The 12,015-nt window shown below is 41.9% G+C and overlaps 1 protein-coding gene across 3 annotated transcripts in view; it reads right to left on the reverse strand.

Annotated features, from left to right (window-relative positions):
* The window catches only part of pard3ba (par-3 family cell polarity regulator beta a), a 129,781-nt gene that overhangs the window by 41,718 nt on the left and 76,048 nt on the right, over nt 1-12,015 (reverse strand). For all 3 annotated transcript variants that reach the window (XM_081616616.1, XM_081616624.1, XM_081616621.1), the window contains one exon: nt 11,130-11,334. In XM_081616616.1, coding sequence (XP_081472742.1) covers nt 11,130-11,334 — 205 coding nt within the window. The remainder of the gene's footprint in view (nt 1-11,129; nt 11,335-12,015) is intronic.

A 12,015-nucleotide genomic window follows, 5' to 3' on the forward strand; every position in this document is an offset into this window, starting at 1 on the left:
GAGCAGGAGAGAGCACAAGAGCAAGACTTCACCTAAAAACTGAGTCCGACAGCACCCTGAAGCTAAATTGCTCATCTGTGGAGAATAAACAGCATCACAAATGCCTTGTAAATCTTAACCTCTCTTCTATTTTTAATATTCTTTGTTCACTGTAATTGTGACAAAAGATGTGTGGTTCTGTACCGACTTAATAAGCTCTACTTTCTGGTGAAACAGGGAGTCAGTGGGCGGCAGAGAATGTGAGAAAGGTGTCTGCTGCTAAGGTAGAGTAAGCATTATAGTGAGGAAATATATATACATACCCAGCATATACAGAGTCACCTCCTACTTCGTTACAACAGAACAGCAGATCAGCCAATCAGGTGGCAGTAACTTCATATATTAAGGTCTGAATTAGGCTCTGGATCCAATCAGCTTTAAATCAAGAGTTAACGTCGAGGTTCAACTATACAGGAGATATTTTTCAACAGTTTAAACCATTTTCTGTCAGCTGAGCTTGGTCTGAACATCACAATCCACCATTCTACATCCGTTCTGACCATGTCTTCTTTTGGCTACCTCCAGCAGAATAATGCACTACATATCGCAAAACTCAAATCATCCCAAGTTCCTGAAACCACAAGCGCAATAAGAAAACGTCCAGAATGTGGTTCTCCATAAGGATCGGGACAGTTCCCCGACTGGTTCAAGTGGTTCATGAACAGAATGGCAGAACATCTGGGTTCTGTTTTCCTGCGCTGGTTATTAAATCACTTTTTCCACCATGGTTACAATGTGAATGGGTTCCTGCCACTGCGCTGGCAACAAAATAATCCAACAATCCATGCCAAAACTACACAAAAATAAAGAAACAACCTACTATGAGACTCAAGGAGGACTTTTCATGCATTGGGTATTTTCACATATGTATGGGAACTTTCAATGTATGTTTTATTAGCTCATCTGCGCAGATGGAAACTAGCTTAAGCTAAATCTGGTGCAAAGCAGCTTTTTTTTTTTTTTTTTTACAGTTTTTTGAGGATAGTTCATATTTCACATAAGCTAAACCAGGTTAGTGTATGCTGCACACAAACCTCCAGATTGAGCAAAAAGGCAGTTTGCAGAAACACTGGATTTTACTAGTGTGTCACTCCACTCTACACGCAACCTTTTTATTATCCTTTAAGAGTCTAAATCAAGCTAACTGCTGCCAAAATCTGTATTTTCACAAAAACGCTATTTTCCATCTGATTGATTTAACAATTAAAAGCATTATGCTTTTAAACTGAACACCTAAACTAACATCAAAAAGAACAAGAAGATACTTTTGATGATCCTTTAGAAAGGAGGAGGCAGCAGGTGGTCTAGAGCAAATGAGAAAACAGGCTGATTTGCCTTGGAGAGTCAAAACACAAAGAAAGAGTGTAAAAAAAAGAATGACTCAGGAACAAAGTGAATTAAATGAGCATGTCATAAGAAAGCGAGCTTGCCGAATTTCCATCCTTTCTAGACAATGAATGTAAAAGACGGCAAGTAAGAAAACAGACGAGGAAGGAAGAAAGACGGGAGAACAGAAGAGAGACGGATTGGTGAGGCAAAGCTCCTGCGAGAGCGCGGCTCGGCTGGGGTGGAGTAAGGAGCTTAGGAATATATGGACCGAACACAGCTACGTTCAGAGGCACAGAGAGAACAGTTAATCAGCCAAGTAGAAATGTTATCACAGTAATTAGATTGCTCTGCATGTATTTGGAGAAGAGCACACTTATCTCAGCGGAGCTTCCTGTAAAGAAAAAGACGGAGGCTGTGAGAATGGGCTGAAAGAAGCAACGAAAAAAAAATAGAAAAAAGGAGAGTCAGACATAAGGAGAAGCAGAGACTAACACAACAGAGAGCTATGATGTAACAGCGCCTTCTCCCGTACTGGCAATGTGCCGCTCGGAAACTATTTCAAGCTCCAAATAGACGGAATGACATTCCCTCTTTAATATTGGTGCGATTTCCTTGTTGAACCGAGGATCGGACTACACGAGGAATGTCGGCCCCAACAACAAGGTCACAAAAGGCCTCTCCGCAAGCTGGCTTTGACTGACAACAACACAAGCAAGTCTGCACCTCTTTAAAAAGAAGCCTGATCTTTTGCTTGATAATGCAGATCTGCCAGCAGGCCTGCGAGTTTCGCCCCCCCCCCACTAGGCATAATTAAACCTATTCATCTGAATTCCTCTCCATATGCACCGGCAATTGGACCCAAATCGGCTTCCTTTAATAGATATGAGCTTTGGTTAGGAGGGAGGACGCGGGAGAAAAAGAGAAACTGCAGCTGGATCCACCCGATGTTAATCGTAGATAAAAAAGCTTCACTTAGACAGTATTAATAATGTAGAGATCTAAGAAGGCAGATGGGAGTGGAAGATATATCTGCTGGTTTTTATCTTACCATCTAAAAAATACAGGGAAAGCTGACTTGGGAAATTAGACTAAACACTTTCAGATATATACGCTTTCTCCATGTGAACGTTTTTTTTTTTTTGCCTAATTTCCTTTGCCAAAGAAGCAGTGGTGTAGCCAAAATCATAATCGCAGACAGGGGAAGGGAATCATTTTAATATAGTCTCTAAATTAGTCTAATTTAACGCCTAGAGGAGAGAAGATTGAGGCAGACAGGTATGAATGCACAGCAAGTTGTTCCCCGGGGAACTGGAGGCGGATATGGAGCGCTTGTCTTAATCAACGCCTGGCCAGTCCCTGGAGAATAGATACTTCAGTCAGACAAAAGAAAGCGATAAAAGAATAAGACGCAAGGAAGTGGAGAAGAGGGGATGTGGAGAGCCCTGGTTCTTACATATTTTTCCAAAGTAATATTCTCTACTTTTCCAAATGTCAAGACATTTCAGTTGTTTTTGAGCCAATTTTCAAACTCTAAATACACAATATTACAGTGAATTACTGTTGGAGTGGCCAAGCTTTAACAACAGAACCTGCAAAAACTACATTATGGATGGACACAAAAACAGTAGGATGTGAGGACTGAAAGACAGAACAACAGGTGGCTGGATGGATAAAAACGGATATTACAATATATGGATGAATGGAGGGCTGGATCTTTTAGACAATGAGGTGGAGAAATAAGATTTCTAAACCATTTTCATTTCTCACTCCTACTTTGGAAAATATCAAATTAAATCCCATACAAGAATTTTCCAGAAGCCTTAGCCGGGCCATTGCATTCCAACGCAATTCCACAAAATTTTAATCTCCTTTCAATGGGAGAAATCCTATCTGGGATTTCTCCCATTGAGCTGGATTAATTTCAACCAGGCCAATCAGCCAAAAGAAGGAGAAGCTGTGAGCGATGACGTCCATTTTCTGCACCGTTTTAGAGTTGTATGTCAACCTGTCGGTTTTAGCAATGGCAGCAGAGGAAGTGGACAAAGCCTTCCAGTGCATGCTCACCAAATATTGAGCAATTAAAATTGAATCAACAGGAATCCTTAATATGTTTTATCACTGGCAAAGATGTTGTTCAGCTTGGCACTTCTCTCAAATCCGACACAAATTAATACAGAAAGGTAAACTGGATGGAGATGTCCACTGGACGGAGACAAGTCGTTTGAATTGTGAGAAGGCAGCTTCATCCATGCGCTGTCTGGTGAAATATGTTCCTCTTTAATGGCCTGCATTTTGATGTGCAGCATATATGAGCAACAACACATAAAAACCTGTCCCCCTGAAGCAATTTGTCTTTCCACTTCCATCCCCACGTCTGCCAGGGGAGCTGTTAATATTTAACAAGGCCACTGGGTTATACGTCTCATACTCCCACTTTGTGTAGGTTTTACCTCACATATATGGACTGTAAAAACAGTCGGCAGAAACTAGCTGTGACCTTTCTCCTACATGAATGAGCCTCTGGTCAAAGCTGTTCTTCTATGCCCACATTCGATCAGCACAAGTTTAAAGGGAATTTGAACTGGTGATCATCAAGTTTCTTTCAGTAACATTTTAATAGCCGTCAATACCAAATAACACAACACACATGAATTATGGAGCATTAGTCGTTAAAACTCAACAAAAATTCAATTGGTGTTGGGATGCCAAACCTCAGCACACAACAAGTCGACTTACTCAAGGGCACGGAACAAATTGTTGAAATTTGTTATCGTTTTCTACATGAACACCAATCATGTTTGATCTGCTTTAATCAAACTCTAGTTTGTTTGCCTTGAAATTGCAGTTTGTTTGGGGAGGTGTGAATAGAAAATTGAATTGTGATGTGTACCAAAAAATCCAACTCTGGTCTCAGTTCGGTTGAAGTGAACTCAGTTCGAAGTGGCGTGGTTTTAAAACATATGGCATTCTGGGTAAATACAACCAAAACAAACATGAGAATCTAGCACTAGCGGGAGAAATGGCTCTTGGTCTTTTACCAAAGACAAAAGTGAAATCCTACAGCCCCTAAAGTCTGATGCTGTGACATTTTGTTTACATTTCGCGAAGAAGGAAGTTATGCTCATGTCTTCTTCAGAGGTTTTTGTGTCGTTTTCTTCAGTAGCTCTTGATGCAACAGGTTGCTCAGAAGGTTTGGTTCATGACAATGTGACAAACGTTGCAATTTTGGTCCACAATTGAACCCAGTCTACTAAACTATCAGGTATCAGGTACCATCATTACATTTTGACTTTTTACGTAAACAAGCATTAGAAGAAAATATGACTGTGCTGCTCTTCAGAATCTGCAACCCTGGTTGTGGAGTCACACAACTCTTATTAGCGCCAGTGACTGCAAAAAACATATAACCAGCACTTTTTTTGCAAGAAACTCGCATGCAGCTTCCCAAAGTTTAAAGTTTCTAACCTTTTTTCAGCTGTAGACTGGTTAAAAGGCAGTGTGGCTCCAGACGGTTGCTGTTAGCAGACATCGAAAAGGTTAGCCTCCTGGCTTTTCCCAGCGAGACACACATCCTTGGACAAGACTCACTTAACCTTCTCTGTCTGGACAGCAGAGGTCATGCTCTGGATGTATTTCAGGGGCAAGAAGGAAGACAGAGCATACGACTGTTCTTCCATGTGTCCGTCATTAGCAGACATAAAATGAGAGAGGAAATCCATCCATTACACGGCTAGAAGACAGCTGGTTGCGACGGAACCAATACCAGAGGTGTAATCACTTCCTGGCGCCTCCTTTTGCAATGAGTGAACATGTCCTGGTGGGTAGGTCGGGCCACATGCTAATTGGTTGCGACTGTTTCCTGTGGCCACATGGATCCTGTTTATCGGCCGGTGAGTGATGTGCAGCTGGCCTCGGAAAGCTGTCCAGCCGTTACGGATGTGTCTGCGCTTCGAACGGTCCGTCCCTTGGGGTCGACTCAAATGTCACGACTCCTCGACAGGGAGGTGATGGATCATAAAACTGATCGCCGCAAATGGAAGGCCCTCGTCTTGCTGTCTCATTTGATAATTACAGTAAGGGCAATAACTCACAGTACATAGATAAGGGTATCGTGTTCTTCAGAGCATTGCTGCAAGTTTGCTCTACTGAGAAATGGGTAATTTAAAGAAAACGTATGGCCTCTAAACCTCCTACAGGTATCAAGAAGGAAGAAATGACAGTAATAAAACAAAAAAATTATAAAAGCTTCCTATGGGAAGAGGATTTGTGTGGAGAAGCTCAAGCAACAGAGAGTAGAGGGTTGTTGTGACTGCCCCCTTTATCAGCTGATATATATGCATGAGGATTTCCTCATCATCTTCACCGTCAATTCCCCCGTCCTTCTGATTTTTGACTGACAGCTCACATCAGCACCAATAAACCTGCACATCATTTCAGGAAAGCTGCCCAACGTGTTGAACGGAGAAAGGAGGGGTGGGAAAGAAAAAAAAAAAGTTAATTTGTTTTCCGGCGGCTGCTGACAGTGATAGCGGCTGTGTCTGTGCGCCGCCGCAGCAAAGTTGTAAATTAGAATTGTGCCTCAATGGTGAGCGCAGGAAGCTGCTTCTGCCGCGTAAAAGCTCATTTTCATCCGCGGCTTAAAAATAAATAAATAAATAAATACTTGGCAGCTTTTTTTATATTTAAGGCGTTGGGAGTCTTGCAGGAAGAAAAAAGTCTGCACAAATCTGAATTATGGCGAGCAAAAGGAAACGGTAGCCATTTTATTCCGCTGTGAAGGATGATTCAAGCCTCGCTGATAACAGTTTTTCAACATTATGCAGCAATTTTGAGGCAGGGTGAAAGAGTTGGGGAATTTACCGCCATAAACTACGACAACCTTGAGGGCTTGGAATAACAGAAACAGTTATTAACCAAAGGAAGAGCTGTGTCTGCATTCTGGATTAGTCACCAATCCAGATTGTTTTGTTTGTAGACAGGATCTTAAAAAAAAACTCAATTTCTGATCCTACAATATGATTTTGATAGGTGTTGAACAGTTTAGCTCACAGGCTATGAAAAAAATTGGACAAAAATAGAGAAATCGCTGTATGTATGAGCCACAGTCACAAAACAACTGAGCTGCCTGAGCAGCAAAGCGACATCTGGGTGATGCAGATTGGTATGATGCGTCACTTGTTGTACTCGTGGTTATTATGCAAGATAAAATTAGCATTTTGTTGGTGTTGAGAAGAAAAAAACCCCAACTTATCCTGCAGGGGTTTTATGTTTTGAGACATGATGATTATATTATTTTGAACTCAGGCAGCTTCAAAATTGTGCTCTTAAACACAATTTAAAACACTGCAAAGTCAGTGTTTTAACCATTAATCTCAAAATGCGACTGATATCCAAATCTTTGTCCAAACTGTGTCAAATTTTATGTTTTTCTTGACTCACATTGCATCGCACAGACAAAATGGGTTAAATAAATTGCACAGTATATCCTAACATTCACATCTATTGATGATCTCAACCATTTGTGAGATATTTATGGTTGATAACTGTATTTCAGATATTCTTCCCAGAAGGGAAATTATTTACACTAAGCCTCCACTTGAAGCCAAAAGAATATGTATTTAAGGCAGCCATGATTAGTGAGCCATTGTTGTGTCTTGCATGCATTATTTAGAATAGAGAGAGATGCACAACAGATAGATTTGCCCTGTGGGATGGATCTACATATATAACCTTGGTGCATATTTTACACAACACCTACATTAGTAAATCTCCCGCTTCATATCAGCACAGCTAGGAGTCCTTAAATGTCGGATGAAATGTTGACTCGAAGAAATCCACCTGCAGAGTCTTAACCAGCTGCAGGATTAGACACTGCCTCCCTGATTTTGCCCCCATTAGAGCTTAAAGTCACTGTTAATACTTTCACACAAACATGTCAGAGGGATTTCGGTATGCTTACCGACACAGGTGACAACCACAGTTCATTCAAAGATTTGTCTGCTTGCAATCCTTTCATTTTGTTATCTGTGACACTTTCTTGGCCTGGTTTAGTCATCCAAGGTAAAGTTTTGCAAAAGGTGTGTGTCTTGTACCATCGGATAAAGGAAAGCAAAGTTAACAGCATTTCAGAAAAAGACAGCGTAGACAAATATTTTGGTGGAGATGTTCTGGAACTGCTTAAGAGCCTAAAAGATGAACTCTGTTCTCTAAAGTTCATGCAAGAAAAGCTAAGTATAGAAGTTTTGGAAAGGTATTAGGTGTGCAAGTCTTAATATTTGGAGAATTCAGTAGTATTATTATGAGCACTCTAATTAAAATAAGTTGTTTTTGTTTCTGCTAATATTTTGACAACTTTCTTGTAATTAAACAAAAATTCTCACAACCTGGCCCTAATACTCCGTTGTTCAACTCAGATTGAAATAAAAGTCACTTTTGGAAAACATTTTCTGTCATTTGTAAGCCCTAGTTAAGACTACTGTACGGAGAATTAAACATAAAATTATGAGTGTAAAAAATAAGTAAAGGCTCCTCAGTAGCACTAAAACAACGTTTACCCATGGATTCCTCCTTTATGCTGCCTAATTATTGTAGAAAAGAAACAGAGTGATAAAGGAGTGCCTATGACTATATAATACGAAGAACAAAGCGACGGAAGATAAAAACCCAGATGTTTTAAGGAGTCAAAAGGAGGAGACTCGTCATGAAGTTAGCACTGAAAGGCCAAGAGCTCAGAGAGAGAAAACGAGTTCACAACAACAGCAGTAATCCATCAGAAATCATCCAACAGTGGGACTCTCTTATTTGACGTCGAGACTTTAGTTCTGCACCACATGGCCCACCAGTGACAACCTTTCAACCCCTCACTTTCTGCAACTAAGCGATAGGATGGGAGCGGAACGGATGGTGCTAATTGGCTTGCTTCCCTGTCGGATTTCTGCAGTGCAGCAACAGGGAGAAAGAGGAGGAGGACGAGGGTGAAGGGGAGAGGAGATATACGCGACCCTGTGTGTGGATTTGTAAACAGCATATCAGGACGCTAAGCTTTCATGTCCCATAAACTGGTTACGGGTTGCTGATGGCGACGGCGCTACAACGATCCTCCGTGGGACAGAGTGAGTGACGGGATGCGGGACAGACGGGACGAGTCAAGGGAGACACACCCAGCGACGTGTAAGCACAGCAAACTGCGGAAAACATTTTTGACTGTCAGCTGGGAACAAAACGCATTTGATGGCATCCTTCACATCCTGTTAGAAAAACATCATAACATGCTAGAGTTAATACCATGATTAACTTCTTTGAGACAGAGAAATCCCACTTTGTCCTGAGAAGCAGATGGAAGTACCGTAAATTTCTATTTTTCAGCACATGACCCAGTCAGCCAGTCTTTTCCCACAGTGGTGTTGAGAGAAAACAGAAGAGCAGCCGGAGCTTCAGCGGCAGCGTGGCCCCGAGGCGGCGTTCTAGGCAAAGACTCGGACTCCGTCTGCTGAGTACAGACAAGACGAGCAGCCGGTCCCCCAGTCGTAAGGGCGCTGCCGTTTGTCTCAGCTTGTTTGGGAATCAGGGAGACGAGCTTTGAGATGAGGAAGTGGAGAAGACAGATACGATGCAGTCTCTGCCATGTAGAAAAAAGATTAGAATGTGCCTCGCAAAACTGCTCACTCCTCCTGAAACGTTTCTAAACCAGAAAACTATTTACAGGGGTTTTATCTAGTGGACCAACACAAATAAGACATAAATAAGAAGTGCAAGAAGTCTTTTGCCACCTCTAAACAGTTTTTGTCCAGGATTGACTGATATTCAGCTGAATTCATCTTCACTTATTCACACAGCATTATAGTGCCACGATGTTACAATGGGAATCTTGTGTTCAGAGATAGTTTTTAAATAATTGTGTTAAACAAATATATATTTTTCTTCCACGTGGTCAAAATTGAGTTTTCATGACAACCCACCTGAGGTTCGGGTCTCTGCAGCTCCTCCAGAGTTACTTCTCTGATCACAGATGTACCATACCCTGACCCGTCTGTGTTCTTTTGTCTTTATGACGCTGGATTTGTACTGATTTTTAGTGTTAAAAATTTAGATTTATAGTATTTGTGATTAACATTCTAAAGAGATGAAAAAAGTAGTTGAATTTTTTTTTTATAAAACCCAAAACATTCAGACTTATTTTCATTCTACTCTCCAATTCTATACCACTTTGTGTGAATATATAATGAGGTTTTAGCATGAAAAAAAAGTGAGACTTTTGCAGGACCCATTAGTATTAGCTGACTCTGTGAAATATGCGACACCATTAACATATAATTTCAACATCAGATAATTCTGTCATTCATGCCCCTTCCCAGCCTTTTGTGATGTATGACCAAAAAAAAAATCCAGATGAAAGCTCCCTCTGTTCAGCCTCATTCATCTCCCAGCAACAGGCTAGATGATTGCGACGAGTCGGTCCGATTGAACACGACGGATGTGAAAGACGTTTTGACTTTGTAAAGCCATCAGCCATCACGACGCATCTTCCTCCGTTCCCCTTTACCTGCATTCGGACACTTTGATTATGCAAGCAGGTGAAATCACGTGAAACGACGGAAAACAATTGAAGAAACTGCTACAAAAATAAGAAACTTCCAAAGGTCACCTCACACCCGGCCATCTGCAGCTCGTTCCTCAAATAATTGAGCGGCTAAACTAAATATTTGCAGCAGCTGAAAGGACAGGGCCGACTTCCAGCGTTTGCAGAGCAAGCTGGTGCTCCACACACTTTCACTGCTGAGGTAAATTGAGGTCATATGTGCATAATTTGCCCTTTTCCTAATGCTGCAATTGGAGTAAGAAACCATTTGAGAGCAGCAATCAGATCGCACAGAGTAATGCTCTGGCTAATTAAGTCATATTTCTAGTTCAATAACAATCAAATTGGTGAGATAAAGGCCAGGCAGACAGAGGGGAAGCTGGAAGCTTACCACACTCTGCCTGTCGTTGAGTTACAGAAGCAGCAGTCTGGGCTTCAGCATTCAGGCTGTTGTGTTAAACTCAACTCAACTCTTGTATTTTCATTGATAAAACGTGAATGTACGCCACAAACGTCGCGGTGTGCATTCAGGGATTTCCAACCGAACACCATCTGTTCCCGCTAACAGCGTACGTTCCATATATTTGTCTGTTTCTGCCGCAAATAAACGACAGAAGGTTTGTTATAAACTGAACTATTTCAGATGCCAAAAAAAGACCAAACAAAAAACAGATAAAATATCAGGTAAGGCCAGACTCCTGCGAGTCCTTCATGTTGCCCTTCCTGTTCCTGTTCCCGGCCTCGACAGGCAAACATCTCCTCCATTACTGAACCCCGACACTGTGGCCGATTGGATTCTTATCAGCCATCTGTAGTCCGACGCTCAGGCCGCGCTATCTCTCGTCACGGCCTAATTGAATCCCGAGTGTTAGAAGTGTGGTGATACACTGCGGTCAGTGTGTCACTGCCAATAGATAAGGGCTGCGGCTGGAGGATTGGATCACCACAAATCAGGATGGGGACAGGTTGATAAAGGGGTGACGAGCGTTTTGGGGTTGGCGCGTCTCACTGGGACTTAATAATGGATCCTCTCCATTACTGAGGAGGTTGTGTTCATATCCAATCACCCAATATCCCATAATCCCACTGTGCTCAGTGGGGTAATTTGCTGAAAGTTAACCAAGGGGAAAGTACACAAAACAAGATGGAACTCCTTCGATTTACATTTCAAAGATTTTCCTACCTTAGGAGGTTAAATCCTTTCTTCTTAGTCTTCTTTGGTTCGTCCACCGAGTCCTCCGTCTTCTTCTTCAGCTTGTTGTTCTTCTCCTTCCTTTTCCCCTTGGTTTTCTTCTTCTTCTTCCCCCTATCGTCCGCATCCAGGTCCTGACGGGAGGAGCTGCTGGCGGGCGTCTCGTGGCCAGAGCTGTCGTCCGACACGTCGTCATCTGAGGGCAGCAAACGGACAGAGACGTGAATCTGGTACCATTGTTGTAATTTTTGTCACGAGTGAGTGGAAATCTGTTGCTACTCTTAAAATAAATGCACCTTTTTATTGCATAAAACCTTTATTTGTGTAAATATATATATATATATATATATATATATATATATATATATATATATATTTACCTTGGGTAAATATACAGATTTTCTATGGGGTTTAGGTCAGGAGAGTTGGCAGGCCAATGGAGCACAGTAATACCATGGTCAGTAATACCAGTGGTTTTCGCACTGTGAGCAGGTGCCAGGTTGTGCTGAAAATGAAATCTTCATCTCCATAAAGTTTTTCAGCAGATGGAGCATGAAGTGCTCCAAAACCTCCTGATAGCTGCTGCATTGACCCTACCCTTGATAAAACACAGTGGACCAACACCAGCAGCTGACATGTCTCCCCAGACCATCACTGACTGTGGGTACTTGACACTGGACTTCTGGCCTTTTGGCATTTCCTTCTCCCCAGTCTTCCTCCAGATTTCTGAATGACATGCAATATTTGCTTTCATCCGAAAAAAGTACTTTGGACCACTGAGCAACAGTCCAGTGCTGCTTCTCTGTAGCCCAGGTCAGGCGCTTCTGCCGCTGTTTCTGGTTCAAAAGTGGCTTGACCTGGGGAATGTAGCACCTGT

This window comes from Poecilia reticulata, chromosome 2 (genome assembly GCF_904066995.2).
Source record: "Poecilia reticulata chromosome 2, P_reticulata-male-v2, whole genome shotgun sequence".
In the NCBI taxonomy this organism is placed as follows: Eukaryota; Metazoa; Chordata; class Actinopteri; order Cyprinodontiformes; family Poeciliidae; genus Poecilia; species Poecilia reticulata.